The following is a 16,608-nucleotide window of genomic DNA, read 5'->3' on the forward strand; positions in this document are numbered from 1 at the left end:
TAACCGGCGATACCCCCCTTTCCGCCCGCCTCCCTATCAACCTTCTCTCGTTCACATAACAAAATCGCCCACTCCATTGAAAACATGCCGATAATTTATTGTCTCAGACAATAGCAACAAGTGCTATCATCTGGCCATATCCATCTTCAATAGCCCATATTGACTATAGCTGACCATCAGGCGACAACTTTTCTAATACTTCTCTATTCGGGATTGCTGAAGGCTTGTAGCTTTAATGTTGGGAAACAGACGCAATTTTCGGCTACTACGAGTCACAGCAGGCAATGTATTGTATAATAACGTTACAATGAACAAAGCGGGCACGAGCTAGTAAACCAAGAACTCTCCTTCTTTACATTACAGACTGCTAGTAGTTGAGCACTAACTGCTGTTGTGGTACCAGTAATGAAGTATAGATACGTAAGAGAATCTAGGCAAGCGCAGAGCCCCTACCAGGCGTTGTTGCCACCACCACTCTGCGCTACTCAGTTCACAGACGGGGAACCACCCTTCGACATGGCGGCCATCCGTTGGAGAGGGTAAATCCACTCACGAAATCGGGCCACTGCAGGCCACACTGGGCATGACTAGACAGAGCGGACCAATACGCGGCCAGGCAAACACATAGAGATGCACGCGGATGGACAGGGCACTCACTCGATACAAAACAGACACAGGCTCAATTATTATTAGAAAAAAATCAGACGACAGCACCAAGTAGTTCGCTCGTTCATAGTCAGCGATGTCGAAAACGAGAGCATCAGATTAACGAGGCGGGCCGGCTCTCCACAGACAAGTTTCGCGCGCTACTACTTCCGTTGGAGTGAGTCGACCGTCGCGCGGGCTTTACTCGCTGCTAGATCCTCCATGATGATGGGAATAGTTCCCAACTGTTTGGCGGGAATCTGTTCGACTTATTCTTTCCCGCCGTAGTCCGCTACGATAGGCGGAAGCGTCGTCTGCAAAATACGATTCGTCTGCACGCAGAATATACATCTGGTTGTTTCCAAACAAACAAAAGAAACAAGATGGCGCCGCCCTGACCTACAGCAGATGATCACTGTAAAATTCCCTAAGACCAACGCCAGCAGCCGGTGTTTGATCTGATAGCTTTTAATATTCGAGCACTGTGTACATCTTTACATAAAGTATAGGGTATACCTGTGTCATTCAGTGAATGTGTTTGGATGGCTGCCACAGTGTAGTGTTAATGCCATATCCAGTAAAAAGACTAAGATTCGTAATAGAGGCTAACGTATATTATCGAAAGGTATTAATTGGTCGATTACGTTGTCGCCTAAAGCTACGAGTCGGCCTCCTTCGTCGCCGTTGCTTAGACGAGGAGTTAGCCAAAAGCGGCCGCTGTACAATAATTCCACATTGCAGATTTGTCTGAGCAACAACTACGAGCGACGTGAAACAGATAAAAGTAGATCAATTTGATGGCGTCGAGGACCGGAGCATATATCCAAGGCACTGATGGAAGCGATTTCCAACACCGGCAAAGAGTTGCCTCTCATTACCAGGCTAGGTGGGTTAATTAACTGTTCCTGTTTTTAATAGTTATACCCTTTCTCGGGGCGAGTCATTAGCTGTGTTATCTACAGCGCCGGCCCCATAAGTGCGCTGGCCACTCCGTCCAGACGGCTGCTGCTATTCCAGATCTGGCATTTTTGTATTAGTGTCTGAAGTGTGTTTCTTTGATTTGCACTGTGACAGTTAACGGATTAAGTTGGTGCGCGCAACTGAACTAGCTGTGTGTGACTACCAAGACTGAACGAGCCAAGCTGATTGCAAAGTGAAGTGCCATCTGCCTTCCTTCTCTCAACCGATGTGTGTGACATCTTCTTGCACCTGCGTTGTGTACTACGTTCATAGACTATTCTATTGTTACAACAATTAGATTGGCGGTTTTCCTGTCCCCTCACCCCCTTACTCCTCCTTTCACAAATGCAGGCCGCCGATCGGCAACCGGTTTACTCATTGTTAGCAATCTTTGTTCATTTCTTCTTTCCGTTCGCTCCGATGGCTTGTCCTGTTCCCCCTACTCGCCCTGCTTGTACTCGCTAACGATTTATGGAAAGCGACAACAATTGTTTCTACTACAGTTGCTCTCTATGTAACGATGATACTACCGAATGGTTCTAGTGTCAGCGGCCTTGATTATGCCCCTGCACATCGATGCCGTAATGGCGGCCCGTTGTCGGCACCAGAACACCGTGGGCGCCGCCACCTTGATGGCAGCACTTATGCCATTTTCCTCCTGCTGCTACTTATACAGGTGCAGGTGCATTCCTCAATTGCCGTTTGCCGCTCTCTATCGCTTTTTCTCCCTGCGCTCGTTCTGTCCGTAGTGTCCCCCCTCCTCTCAGATCTCTCTGGGTTGTTTACATAGGCAGCTCTGTGCATTCGACTAGGCTAGAATATATTTTTCTAATATATGGTCAAGCCGAGTGAGCTATCTGCACGCGCGGTACCGATGCGGCACCCAACATATAACTCGTCGCCGTCCTTTGTCACGGCTGCCGCGAGCGCCGACGACAGTGTTGGCATTGGCATCGCCATTATCACCACCGCCAGCAATTGTTGACGAGTAACGACGAGGACTTTGACTTCTCACAGGAACCTCTGAAGCAGCTGCTGGCAGTGCTCGTGAAACTGATGGTACCACCGTGGTCCATCGAATGTGCTCGGCTGTCCTCTGACCACTATCCGACACGCTATCTGGTCTAGGTCGCGGTGGGCCTGAGTAGCGTCAGTTGTATCGAGGACTTCTTCGAATGCCTGTCTGTATGGGGCACATAGCCAGGTTCTACTACTACTGCTGCTAGAACGACTTGTACTACGCGAGCGTGTTTGTGCTTTGTAAGCACGAACTGGCGCTGGCCGACGGTTAGAATCATTGTCTATAGCTGCAAGCGACAACTATCGAAGGAGTTCGCCGCAGGCCGGAGGTACCACGGTCGTTGTCTTAGTGACTAGTCGTTACGGGAAAAAGCAACAGCGTCGGGCTATGTTTTGTTTATGCTGCATTGCAGGCCTCTGCGATCATCACAACTCTGATAGAACAGCAGGGCATCGGGAGCAGTTCTAACGGCTATAATTCGTCGTGTATATTTAACTAGGAACAAACATTAATGCCAAAGTAGTCGCAGTGTAAAGCTAGTGCCAAAATAGCACTAGCCCGCCAAGCTACTTGCCCACGATGACACTCGGCAAGTTCTGGAGGTCTGTTGGATTACAATTATTCCTATTTGCGGTGGAACCGCGGTTTTCTTCAGTGATTTTTCAAGGTATTCTCTTAACTATTAGAAGTTGTTTGTGATTCGGACTCGCTGAGAGAAAGGGTACCCGTTATCAAGGTGCGGCATCTTGCACCTAAGAATCATTAAATGCACGTGGAACTTTAACCGGACAGGCTCAACAATAGATACGACAAGGACAAAGGCGACGAATATGTGGTCAATTTGTACTTTCAATTTGCGAATTTCGGAAAAGGATAACTTGCTTGTATTGGACACCCCTTGTGGCTGGCGTAACGCTGCAGTGTCTTCACTGCACGAAACTGAGGTTATTGTGATTACTAATCGGCCTTCGTGTTTACTGTGTATACTTTGAAATGGGGCCTTGTTGTACACGTAAGCTGTCAAATAAATTTGCTGAGTGTAACAAAGGCGCACGGTTTAAATGGACGCATCACTACTAATCACGGCTGTGATCACTTTCATTGCTGATCAGTTTTCTAAAACGAAGGATACCAGTTTGCAAAAAGACATACGTTTGAAAATACCGTGTTTGCTAAAAGAAGAAATCTGTCATTTAAAGAACAGGACTGATTTAATCTCAGACTGTAGATATATTCGTGCCAAATTGCAGAACGGCTAACCACTCATGACGGTCGCATTGTTGAGAATTACATTGTTGAAACACATTTGTTAATTCACTGGTCCAACGATTGACCTTCCGGGATTGACAGGTTTTCCGGGACGCTATAAAGAGACGGATTCCAGGATTTGCTAGTGTCGATGCTATTGTACGAAACACGACGTGCAGATATCGCATTATATATACATTTTTTCCGAGCGGTTTTTGAGTTAATATTTTTTGTGTCAAGTAGTGTAAAAATCGTCCGAATACATCACTTAATAACATGTGTTTACATTTAAATAACAGTGGCTCCAGCCCAGAGCTTTATTGGTTTGTTAACGCGATGAAAAGTAACAGTAAAGCATATTCGGATATAGATAGTCCTGTTTTTTTTTTTCATTTATCAAATTAGTGTATTCAAAGTTAATAACGATAAGTAATTCGTTAACGATATCATGAAAGCTGTCTTCTGGTGGTAGTCGTCTCATTTTTGGTACGTAATTTACCGGATTGCTAAATTCTCATTTTTTGTTGGCTTGACGTGTGGCCGTTTTCAGCGCTGCGTATAAGTCCCGATTAAAGATGTCCATATTCTGCCACGGTCTTCTGGCAGTTGTCCTTCTCGCTAAGGTAAGAATGAATGTTTTTTATGAGTCGTAAAAACTCACAAATAAATCGTTCACAATGTTATCTAGCTAAATTGATCACATTGTGCATTCGAAGAGAGGCTTTTAGCCAGGTGTTATTAATTACTGATATATACGCCAAGAGAGTACTTACTGTGTGTTTTCGCTTTACTATTTTCAATGGCTTTAATATTAACTACCGTATCCAGTTTCAATTATTGCCGCAGCCAGCAGTAGCTTACTCAATATCTGTTCACCGACTGAATTCAAACATTTCCCTCAAGAAGACATTCGATTCAAGAAGATATTCGATAGAAGATGTGCAGAATCAAACACTTCACTACTCGAAAGGTCCTGAGCATAGAGAAGCTTCAGAAAACCAAAGCTCTACAATGAGTCTATATAAGCACCTAAAGATACACTTTGAAATTATCTAGTCAGATACTAATGCCGTTTGATCAAATCAGACTGCTCAAGTTATCAAGTGCGCATGAGTTTTTCTTTCATTAAAGTTAGGTAGCAATTAATATGTATTATGGTTTTACCTTTGTAAGTAACTATGCCTTAGATTTTATATACATGGATTACTCTATTAGGATAGGCAGACGAAGCTAAATATTTCGCTAGTGTATTTGTTTACAGTTTTTGATTGCTATATTCCAGGTATCGGAAGATATCCTTGACCGATTGGACATCTTCATCCTTTCACTTCAAGAACTTTACGTTCCGAAACCACTCTTATGGGAATGGTGCTGGCTTATGTCCATTCCTGTAGCCGGTGTAGGCCTATCAGCACTCAGAAAAAACAACGCGGCTTCTATGAAGGTGCTTGATAAAATGTAGACACATGGACGTGTAGAATTATTTCAAGACAGATGACCATCAAACCATGAATTACAGTCTATCACTGTAAATCTCGTTCTGGTATCAATGAGATCTAACGCTCAACTCAACCTGAGAATACTAGGTGCTATAACAAGGTCGTTTTCTAAATATAAGAGGCAGATCTGTACAAAACCTTTATCTACGTCATTCAAGAGATATAACGCATACGATACGACTGTTATGAAACTCATGGCGAATAGCCAAAAGTAGTATTTTCTGTTATTCACGGCGTTGAATTTACGAAATTAGCGGAACCTGTCTGAGGCTGAGTCTGAGTCTGAGTGAGTCTGATTCTCACTGCCAATAGATGCATCGACCGCCCTCAGTGTAGTAAAAAATGCTAACAGGCAAATCTGGACAAAAAGAGTCAAAAGCCGATACTTGCTCTAGAACAATGGCAGCATATTCTATTGTTGAGATCAACAAAAAAAGTATGTGTGCCTAAATACGACCGTGTGCCATTCATGCTTTAACCGGTTTCGAAACAGCCACTAGTGAAGGAAAGTTAAGCATGGTCATCACTCTCTTATTAGTATTTCTTTTTTGTTATAATTATATCTCTTGCCTGATAATTATCTATCTTGTCTGGAAGCATCATGACTGGGCTTGTTATGTAAGCCTAACGGTGCGCGATCCGTCAAAAAGCATCTGTTAGTAGGTATGCAAAATTTATCATCTAAATCACCATCTATTGTCTGTGTATATACTGTCTGTAGAGGAAAAAACTTGGTGGGAACGGTTTGCATTATTGTTAAACTGTTTGTATCTCGAATTTTGCTGAAATTTAACTGATTTGAGCACGTAAAATTTACGTAAAAGGACGGCCCGTAAGCTTCATGCCCTGCGTTTTAGCTGAAACGATGTCTAGCGCAACATGCGCAATGATGTTTAGTACGCTGATCGAGTTACCTGTTTTGTATTGAGGAATTTAGAAATTGGGTACATGGAACTTCACGAAAGTGAGCTTCGAACGAGTGCGACATCTAGTTTCATCTAAACAAAACCTTTAATATTAGAAGGAAAACAAAGTATTTTTTTCAATCGCATGAAAAACAAGACATGAAATTTAATATCGCGTTATTATGGGGTAAAGTCCACAATAACGTAAGCGATAACGTTCAGGCCATACGAGCATAGTGTTTTATGTTTTATCAACTACCTGCGAAGTTGCCTAGATTCGGTATAAAGCCTGAGTGACAAATTGCCGTTGACCTTATTTAGAGTAATCCAGAGCTACTTGGTCAATGTGCGCCTTATATGATATTTATGCTAGCGGTAAAAATATAAGGAGGGAAATTCTCGTTCTATGAATGGTGACATTGTGCAGAAATATCGACGTATTTTTGCACAATGTCACATTTTTGCGGTAGTATTGAACACCCTGATGCATCAAGAATCACTTCACACTGGAGTTCCTTTCGGCTGTGCTACCCGAATCAAGAAGGCAATTAAAATAGCAAATTGACATACAGCTACCCCCTCTCAATAAACCGTGTCGAGGGAACGACTCAATAGTGAGCACGCTGCCTGATGTTAGACAGAGTCAGAGCAGCCATTTTGAATTCAGGATACAGGCCATGGCTAGCAGCTTCGCTGTTCCTGTAAGATTTTTTTCTTAGCACGTTTTTTCGTGTGTGTTTGCTGTGCGCTGTGCGTATCGTGATTAAAAATAACAATGTGATTTCACGTTTCGCAGAATTTGATCCGACGGACGCTGCTGGCAAACGTCAGCACATTTATCTATTGTGACGGCTATGAGAACTGAAATAACAGCTTCGTGTACTTTATACTTTCTACCTTGAGAAGGTAGCTCATTATCACATTTGCACACAGATCTACTATTATTTTAATGCATTGAACAATACCAACTTTTATGATCAAACTCGACTATTAGAAATCATTGCCGATGTTTCGAGCATTGCTTTGAATGATCTTCTTGAATGATGACTGGTGACTGATGAATAAAAACTAGCCTTCAGTGACCCTGAGGCTATACGCGTGCATAGTTCTGCCCCACTGAAATGAAAATCATGGCTGTTGGCTCAATTGTAAGTGAGTACTTCATCTGTCTTTTCAAGCTTATCTGTTATGCTTATTAAGTGTATAGGGTGTATACAGTATTTAGAAATGTCTACCACAAGCTGACGAGGTGAAAGTGCAATAAAAACACATAATGCAAACTTGGCAACGTTTGGAGCATTTCGGATCCTGTTGCTCTCCTTTTGTTCTGCAGTGTATATGCAATTTAATAGATGTTTGTCAAACATAAACAGTTATTAGAAAAACAATATTAAAAAATCCATTAGCGACGTTATTAATCGTGTCATTGTTGTCTGGCCAGTAACTGTGGATTGTAAGTGGTAAGCCCACTTTTCCTAGTACGTTGTATATACAGACACATGCTGGTTTATGCAAGTAATGGCTGGTCTTGCATTACATGCCGTTTAACTACTACATTGAGGAAATCCCCGGGCCTCTTCTAGATATGAGATTATGAATGAACGAGGTCCAGGCTGGAACGTAGCTTTGCAGAATATTTCGAATAAGTGATGACAAATGGTAATAATAATAGTAGTATTAAAATCACTGCGCCTGCTCTCCATGTTACTGTGAATATGTTGCCAAAAAGCAAAAAAAAAATGCTGAGTTAGATAATTGGCATAAATGGAAGGGTGCGTTTTGCTTACGATTCACTTAAATAAGGATATTGGTGATGGCCGAGTAGCAATTGTCACAAGTTAGAATAAAAAAGATATTGTTGTTTATCTTTTTTATGCCATATTTCAGATTTATGTGTCAGGAACATTTATGTTTGGCATAGTGCCTGTCTTAGCTGCCGCATTTCTATACTTTAGTGAAATGAGTGAGTACATTCAAACGAAAAGCAACGTGACCTTCTGGCAGGGCTACCCCATAGCCGTACTCTGGTATATATTCATCGTTCTTGCTGTGCAGGTAAGGGTCAAGATCAGTCAGAAGTTAGTCGAGCTTTTTTTGCTCCTGTCTTTTATAGTGACGAAAATAGTGATGATTAATAACGTTTTGTAGCAAATACGGCTATGTGAAGTTAAAGTTTTTTTTCCTCTATTGAATTACAGATACACGTATTTTCGCTGTACTTCGCGATTCGGTTGATACTGGCCTGGCAGAAGGTTGTCACAGTGAGAAAGGCCAAGTGATGCTAGAGCACAGATTCCTGCTTGGACTGAGATGAAGTGCTTCAAAAAAACTGTAAAATTTATTGGGCTCCAAGTGTAGTAAAGTCACTTTAACGAATAGAAGACACTTTTCTAACGTGTCTATTGATCTTTGCGTGCGTGTGTGTGCGAGTAAAAGAGTATCTGATTAGAATGTCTGAGCCACGAACCGGCTCATGGTTCCGCATGCCTTTGTGACTGAGGTTTCGGAAGAACACAGAATATAACAGAAACTCTAATGATGAAAACTAAACAAGTAAGGAACAAAGATGAAAGAGCACGACTGGTTGTTTTCTTCTGCGCGCATGTATGTTAATTCGGTGGCCTTTTGCCGCTTCAGATAAAAAGAGACGCATGAAAATGACGGTAACAACGGTAACGATGAAATAAATATCTTTTTACTCTGTTTTGACATGTTGGCTAATTATTTTGTTTGAAGGAACCTGTGAATTTTCGATTGTTTCATTCGCTACTTCGGGCTAAAATAAAAAAATTCAGCTGCTGCTACGATGTCAAAGTACTATATTAAAACTGTAATCGATTAAATCGATTACAAATAGTTTTAGTTGCTCTGTTAAAAGCACTCGGTCATGTGGGTTGAGACTGTCCATTACCAAAATATCCTTCGAATACGACGAACAAGTGGATCTCGAAGAATTTTCTTCTCAGCTTTTGAAGTAACGATTACCTGTCATCCGAAGTCTGTTCGAGCATCATTGTAACACAAGCAATCTGGTGCTTGTTATGCCATCATTCGACAGGTTATTTAACAAAGACTATTTATTATCGCAAAGGGGAAACGAGTAGCTATGTAGTACACTGGCTAGGCGTTCCTGCTTGACCATTGGTCTTCCCATCTGTACAAGTATCTATCAGGCCTTTTCAGTTGCACATACTATTTGAGTGCCAATTTTTCTACTTCATATAATTGTTGTATTACTTTTGAAAGCCTGAATATAATGGTTTTAGGTATAGTGTAAAAACGAGTCATATTATAGCATCTTATACTGATTGAATAATTCTAAGAAAATTATGAACTCAAACAAGTGGATAGAACCTGTCTTTTCGAAGTTCTTATGTGCTTGCCTATAAGAAATTTCGAAAGTAATATTGTCTGTTATTTTACTCCGTTCTAAAACATTGTAATGATCGAAGGTTGTCTTGTAAAAATTAGTGAAATTCGAACAAAGAGTGCGGCAACCTGTTTACCATGTTTACTCCATGAAATTGCATTTGGAAAGAACTGGCAGCAAGCAAAGAAAATCACAATTTTTTTTGCCACCTTCATCGCCTTTTGGGATTAGAGCTAAATAACAGCCATTAGACAATACTTTGAGAAAGAAAATTAGCATGCTATGATAATAGCAGCAAACGTATACATAATATAATTAGAAAAATACACCGTTATCGAATGGATGGCGTCTAAGTAGTTTTTCGAATATGCAACAGCATAAAAAATGTAACTACCCTCGGCGGGATTCGAACCCGCAATCCCCGGTTTAGGAGACCGATGCCTTATCCGTTGGGCCACGAGGGCGCAGTGTCGTTTCGTGTATCAGAGCCGCCTTGTATTGTACTGACAGATTCTCGAACGAAGACCATGGCGTATTTTGTTGTAGGGTAGTATCAAATAGTAATAGGGAAATTAATGTGTAATGAATACCTTAAGGATGGAATTAGTTTTCGATTTTTTGTATCATAGGGAAAACCGCAATTTTGCCATATATTTTTTTTTTTTTTTAGCTGTGTTAGTGAATTTCAAAAGGGGCACAAAATCTATCTAGGGAATTGAACTTTGATTCATATGATTTGTATGATCACAAGAAAATTAGAGAGGTCACAAAATTATTGGTAGTCGCTAGATTTTGGCTTACGTACAACGATCTCAACTGAAATCGTAGTTAAACGGGTGGGCTCTGATGGATACAAATGTTTTGCCAACATTTGTATAAATTCCATGGTTTTCTTGTTATTAGTTTATACTCCGAGATTGTCCTATAGAAGAAATTTGCAAGATAAACTTTTTTTGCACATGTCTTATATATACATATATATGTATATATGTGTGTGTATTGTGTGAAATGACACGTTGATCAGGCAAAGAAGTGTGCTTCAGTAAAATGGCCTGTTGCTTCAACATACTCAGTCGATTTTTCTACATAGCCCTGCCGGTGTTGTAGTTCTTAAACAGCCCTAGAACCTGTACCTCGTAAGAGATAGCAACACATTGAGTGTAACTATTTTTCTTGGCATTGGCAATTATGTGTCACGTACCGACAGTATACTGTGGAAATATGATTGCCTAAAGTTAATTTTGCTTATATTTATATATATATATATATATGCAATAGGAAGTCAAACTTAAAAACACCGTTCATGCTACAACTATGTCCTGTGCCATACATGAACCTGGCAAACGATAAATCAAATCGTAAAAATCAACAAGTTCGAAAGGTGTTTAACAATCAAGTGGGGTCACTCAGATTTACGCATTCTTGCTGTTAATAAAGAGTATTTTTAAATATATATAAATAAAGAGTAAAATTAAACACATCCAAGTATATCTAGCCGTTCAGGTTGAATAAAAATGATTTAACACGTTAAATAACAGCTTCTATTAGAGCTCATAGTATGCCTATAAATGACCTTCAAATCGACCCCTAATATATACACCCGTATGAACAAAAAAGAAAACTAATCTTGATTATATATATGTAAGTATGTCCAACGCGAAATTTGCTATCTTTCGATGGTCTGCAAGCTTTACGGAAATCATAATACTAGATAGCCACGTAAGTGCTATGGAAGCCATCAACATTTCTTGATTTCTAACAAGTATATGATGGCAATTAACAAGCATGCAATGTTCCAAGTAAGGAAGAGCAACTCTTAAAGGAAAAAACAAGTAAGCTGTTTCGTCTTGGCTAAATAAATCTGCGGCCTAATTTATCAGACGGGCTGATCCCCAACAGAAAGAACGAACTGTGTCTATGTCCAGTTTCAAGTCTAAGCCAGCACGTGTTCCTAAGTTTAGCAGATGAACCCACTATCACTACGCTGTCACGGGAACCCAGTTTTGGATACACGTAATTACATGTGTTCCAGGGTTATGTGGCCAACCAGGCTGTCATAGCATGTTTCAAGCGCTAATATACATGTTTTCTATGTAGTAATTAGATACATAGGAAAATAAGACATCCCTTAATCTTTAAAACTTCATGCACGATCCCAATCATGTTTGGTTTTTAACTCAGGAATACAGTAAATGCAGCCATTTCTATCGCCTTCTCACGTGTCGAAGCTTCATTCATTCATTCATTCATTCATTACTAGTATTAGCATTTCGATCTATCAAGACTTCGCATTATTTTCATGGTTCTCACTCCATATAAAATGTAATATGTAACCAAAAATGTGAACCTGCCGTTATATCCGATTGTGAGGGACTCATTTGAGTAGCCAGTTTCTCGGGACTTCGGTCAACAAGCCTGAAGCGCGTAGCGTCTCTTAGGCCGCTTATCGACAACGGTTTTCTAAGTAAACTTCAAATAAGCTCTTCGTAACATTCTCGCAAAGGAGAAAGGTGACACCAAACCAGGACTTCATTTCCTGCTTCACGTCGTTGTGCATCAGTGCTGTCTGTTCAACTTTTTGTTTTCTATTATCTACTTCTGTAGCAAATGTCTACATCTTTCTAAATGATTTGCGTGACGCGATCGGTGTCTCCATTCCCGTAGACTATTCCATACAATGATATGTGTACGCTCACTCTTGTAAAGACGAGCATGCCGCCTCGTCAGCGATCGGCGTGCTGTGCAACAGCCGAAGCAGAGTGCTGTCGACCGACGTCTTGTATCTGTTGTCGTGTCACATACAATGCCCCTGTCTTTATTGAAAAAATCAAACGAACCCCGTCAGATTTGTCACTCTGCTCGCGCTACTCCAAGTCGCTTGCGGGCGACGAGACAGCGGAGAAGGTTTGTTCGTTGGCTCTCGTCATTCGGAAAGCGCTATGCCGTCATCTATTGGATACGCAGTCCTCGATGATGTTTCTGCTACTGTCGACCCTGCAGTCGTAGTTGTCCGTCCGGCCCCACGCTACGTCTGATGGTGGCGCTGCACGTGAACAAGGCTCGCGTGCGGTTTTGCGGCCAGCGGCCGCCGGGGCGCCCGGCGCCGATCGGTGGTGGCTGTAGTAGGAGCAACGGTGGCGGCGGCGATGGCAGCTAATCGCTGGTTGCGTGATAGCGGCGCTGCTGTGGCCGCCGCCGCCGCCACCGCCGCCGCCGCCGCTTCCGTCACTGGCGTTGTGTTTGTCGTTGTGATAGTTGAAATTGTAGAGATGGCAATAGAAATAGTTGCAGTCCTTCTGTTAACTGCCTCTATCGCTGTTATAACAGCAATAATAGCAGCCGGTATGGCGACGAATGTTGTTGTTGTCGTCGTCCTCGTCGTCGTTGTCGCTGTGACGATTGTGCGTTATTGCCGCCGCTACCGCCGCTAGCAATGCTGCTGCCACTGCTGCTGTTGTCTGCGTTTACTGCGTTCGAGTCAGTCGAGAGAGATATTGCAGGTTGGCAGACGCGACAATTGAACGCGATCTCGACCGACGCGTCGATTGCCGAATGCGATCGACACATTGTGGCCTGCCGATTCCCTCGAGAAAGTTGTTGAATTGAGCTGAATGAAAGTACGCCGGCTGCAGTTGTTGTTGCCGCTCACATTGCTTTCCAGTGAGTCTGTGGTCCGAGTCTGCACGAGCATCAACGAGCGCGCATCGCCGTACCTGCCTGCCTGCCTGCCTGTCTGTCTGTTCGGTTAGTATGTATTCGCCGCGGCTTTTAAACGAAACAAAATACGCAGGCTTATCTTCATCATAAGGGACTGAAAATATGTGAAGTATTCGATCGGTTTGAAAGCAATCGGAGGCAATAAACGATGCCCGTGAAAGGGGCGATCTATTCTTCACAGGTCGCAAAGCGAAGAAAAGTAAGTAACGAAGCGTTATTCTTCTAGAAGAGTAAATCGAAATTAGGTGCGTTACAATATTTTTGATTGTAATGTATCCAAGTGCTGGTTGAGGCATTGCAGGAGATGGAGAAACAGCGAGAACATGTTGTTAGAAACATGCTTTTGAGCGACTGCTGTAGAAGGTTGCAGATGCAAAGGGTACAAGACTTATTGCCGCTGGTCCCTAGTCATCATAAATGCTTATGTCTTTTTTTTTGTTAGGAAATGCTCAACTTTGCCATGTGACACCTTAGCGCATTATCTACTTTGTCCTTGTTTGCCTGAACACTGTATTCAATCGAATTTTTGAAAATACCCCTGGAAATGCTAAATACGGGGTACCCCAAACAGAGGCTCCAAAAAGGAGAACAAGCAGTAACAGCTATTGTTTCTATCGTGCAAGTAACACACGTATGTGCGAGTAATAAAACACTACCAGCCTTGAATAGCTGTTCGATAACCGTCTGCAGAAAGTCGGAGTTTGTTTACACATGCGTGTTTTATATCAGGTAAGACAGTCATGCAGCATAGGAGAACCAACAAGACGGGTCATATGATAGGTGAGCAGTGCAATCTTTTCATGATGATATTGCTCGGCGTTTGACTAATAGGCAACTCCAAGCTCCAAGCGTCCACGCTTGCCGTTCATTTTCAATTGGCCATCGGCGAACACCGATCACGCCAATAGAGACAATGCACGAACTGTTCAAAAAATGAACGAAGCCGATTTCTGCTGATACATGGCCGTTGAGTACTTGTCAGCCATATTCAAAGCTGGACTCTCATCGCCCTTCAAATGAATTCTACAAGTGGACGCTGCACAGCCGACGTAATCCTGTGACTGCTGTCAGTTTGTTCTAGCCTTCTGGAAAACCTAACCTGTATTTATTTGTATCTATCTGTGTCCCACTCGAAATCCGTCCTTATTTAATTCTCTGTCTCTGTTTAATTCAACAAAATGCCAACATCTGTACGAGAAATGCATGCGTTATCGTTTTACCTTAGTGCTGCGCTAGCGTACCCTTACGTTCGATATGGCCAAACGCTTATTTGAAAAATGAGGGAATCATGCGGTTACCTCTGGGATAACGTCAAGCCGAAAGTCGCTAGAAGATTACTGCGTTACGTTCTCCTCCTAAACTAGACAGATTAAAATTGAAACGTATTTTCGCTGAACGAACGATCGGCTTGGCCGCTCCCTCCCATGATGGAAGCTAACATGATAGATGCAACAATGTAGCTTTTGCCTGTTAGGAGTGTTTTCACAGGTAGTAAACAGCAAACCTTATCTGTCTGTTCTATTTAAATGTTTTGTGGGCTCATTAGCTTGAACACATTGCGAATTATAAGACTCGAACTCGCGGTCTTCGGCTGGTTTGCAGCCGCAGACTCAAGGGCCCGAATCACCCCCAGGGCTCTTTCAGTTTTCAGAGCTTAACGAGAACTTTTGGCACTTTCCCTCTAGTCTATTTGTCGTAGTTACTTCTGACTTGTTTACTTACATCGGTGGTTTTTGACAATGATGCTTTGTGAATTCGGGGCTTAACTAAAGAATAACTGCTCTCTGCGCATTTTCCGTTATATTTCAACCGCCGCCCGCTAATCAGTCCATGGAATTGGTGTTTTTGTTGCCTTCTATTGGAAACTCTTTGCCGGTCTAGCCAAGTTAAGGTAATTCCATTGGATGTCTATTCTTCTCTGTAGATCTGGCCGGGAGGCGCAGTGGCAAACCTGATTATCTACGAGGACCACGGTTCCTGCGCATGTCGCTATTTTGGATCCCATTGCGATTCCAAAGGCTTTTGACTATATTGTGATTTTTGACGCCTGTTATGGTTCCAATGCCCTGTTTCGTACCTCGATGGCAGGCGTCTGGCGTGCTCTGCACCGAGGCTGAAACTCTCTGCCGAGGTTGTTAATAAGCGAAAAATATAACGACTAGATGTTTTGTGTTCCTCGTTAATGACTGTTACCAATTTCGTGAGCTACAGACCAGCTCTTGTTTACACTGTTAAAAAATGATCTTGTACCAATGTATAAGCAAGCCGGCATGATCCTATACGACAATGAAGGAGTCCTTGCCCTGATGAAAATTAAGATTCATGGCAAGCTGTCATAAATGACGACTGAGGTTGCACCGTCAGCATTCGTTTGCGTTTTCTATCGACCAGGTATTTAAAAGGCGAGGCATATTGCCGAAAATCAGGCAAGAACTCGTGTTTATTGCATGACCAACTACAATTAACATTTAAGGCTCAGCTTCGATAAGAAGGGCATTTTAGGGTCGAATGAACACGTTTTTCTGCAGCAAACTGCCTGTTGGCGTTAGCCTTTTAACGCTTGAGTTGGGTTTAGACAAACAGTATGATGAAAACAGGTTCTGTTTATTTACAAGCTGTGATTTTTCACAGCTATTATGATTTGTGAAGTTACGTTTATGCGTAATGTGTCATCTCCTATCTCTTTTCCATAAGGACTGATTTTTTTAAAGCTTTCCAGTCCTATCGAAATTAGTGTTGCTTCTACAGGACTGAAGCGAAGCTATCATTAGTTACATCTGTATTGCTAAATAACGCCAAAACAAACAGGCTTCCATCGCTCTCTAATAGCAACGATTGTACTTTAGACGAGCCCAGCCAAAACAAGCATTTTTATTTAAATTGCCGGGGGAACTGCTGTATTATGGAGGTAATAGTAACAAAAGGCGGGCAGGCGGTCGGTCGGCACGCATACGATGCGCATTGCTACTACTACCGCTAAGGTTACAAAAGTGGTAAGGCATTACGACGATAGTGTTAGTGATGACGATGATGACGACCGCGGCGGCAGCAGTGTCAGCCATGCAGGCAGGCAGGCAAACGGCAAGCTGATGATGCAGACAGGCCGGGCTAATATTTTTCCATTTTAGTTCACCTTTGTCACTACAGACCCAGTTTCCCCTTAACTTCTCTCCAATGTCCTAGTGAACCCGCAGGCGGCTTTTACCCCTTGCTGCTCACTGGCCATAATAGCCGACACATGGC

The 16,608-nt window shown here is 42.3% G+C and overlaps 3 protein-coding genes and 1 non-coding gene across 18 annotated transcripts in view; 2 read left to right on the top strand and 2 right to left on the bottom strand.

Moving 5' to 3' along the window:
• The window catches only part of LOC111246183 (X-linked retinitis pigmentosa GTPase regulator-like), a 56,027-nt gene extending 55,002 nt beyond the window's left edge, over positions 1 to 1,025 (bottom strand). For 2 of the 5 annotated variants that reach the window (XM_086984880.1, XM_022795367.1), the window contains exon 1: positions 454 to 664. Coding sequence is in view for 1 of the 5 variants with exons in the window: in XM_022795365.2 (XP_022651100.1) it covers positions 5 to 86 (82 nt within the window). In the remaining 4 variants the exon portion in view is untranslated. The other 3 variants (XM_086984882.1, XM_086984881.1, XM_022795365.2) reach the window with 3 other exon arrangements.
• A 43-nt stretch (positions 1,026 to 1,068) lies between these two features.
• Positions 1,069 to 8,987, top strand: jagn (jagunal). 6 transcript variants are annotated; one of them, XM_022795370.2, is made up of 5 exons: positions 1,069 to 1,531; positions 4,425 to 4,497; positions 5,157 to 5,318; positions 8,166 to 8,333; positions 8,477 to 8,987. In XM_022795370.2, exons 1-5 carry the CDS (start codon positions 1,443 to 1,445, stop codon positions 8,555 to 8,557), a joined length of 573 nt encoding a protein of 190 aa, XP_022651105.1. In that variant the 5' UTR covers positions 1,069 to 1,442; the 3' UTR covers positions 8,558 to 8,987. The 6 variants fall into 6 exon arrangements, with proteins under 6 accessions (XP_022651105.1, XP_022651108.1, XP_022651104.1 ...); XM_022795373.2 differs by lacking the exon at positions 1,069 to 1,531 and adding an exon at positions 1,714 to 1,833; XM_022795369.2 differs by lacking the exon at positions 1,069 to 1,531 and adding an exon at positions 1,952 to 2,281.
• Positions 8,988 to 10,039: 1,052 nt separating this feature from the next.
• Positions 10,040 to 10,112, bottom strand: TRNAR-CCU (transfer RNA arginine (anticodon CCU)). Its single transcript has one exon. It is a non-coding gene; the product is annotated as a tRNA-Arg (tRNA).
• A 2,800-nt stretch (positions 10,113 to 12,912) lies between these two features.
• The window catches only part of LOC111247181 (uncharacterized), a 32,832-nt gene continuing 29,136 nt past the window's right edge, over positions 12,913 to 16,608 (top strand). For 2 of the 6 annotated variants that reach the window (XM_086983323.1, XM_022797824.2), the window contains exon 1: positions 12,917 to 13,564. Coding sequence is in view for 1 of the 6 variants with exons in the window: in XM_086983322.1 (XP_086839448.1) it covers positions 13,514 to 13,564 (51 nt within the window). In the remaining 5 variants the exon portion in view is untranslated. Of the gene's footprint in view, positions 13,565 to 16,608 lie in introns of all 6 variants that reach the window. The other 4 variants (XM_086983324.1, XM_086983325.1, XM_086983322.1 and 1 more) reach the window with 3 other exon arrangements.

The sequence above is a fragment of the Varroa destructor genome, unplaced genomic scaffold (genome assembly GCF_002443255.2).
Source record: "Varroa destructor unplaced genomic scaffold, Vdes_3.0 BEIS01000003.1, whole genome shotgun sequence".
Lineage (NCBI taxonomy): Eukaryota > Metazoa > Arthropoda > Arachnida > Mesostigmata > Varroidae > Varroa > Varroa destructor.

What these genes read in the sequence shown, in the direction of transcription:
- jagn (XM_022795369.2), top strand. Translation starts at nt 2,139, where the DNA reads ATGGTTCTAGTGTCAGCGGCCTTGATTATGCCCCTGCACATCGATGCC. An exon ending in TCCTGCTGCTACTTATACAG is followed by an intron (nt 2,282 to 4,424) that starts GTGCAGGTGCAT and finishes GGCCGTTTTCAG; the next exon opens with CGCTGCGTATAAGTCCCGAT. An exon ending in TCATCGTTCTTGCTGTGCAG is followed by an intron (nt 8,334 to 8,476) that starts GTAAGGGTCAAG and finishes ATTGAATTACAG; the next exon opens with ATACACGTATTTTCGCTGTA.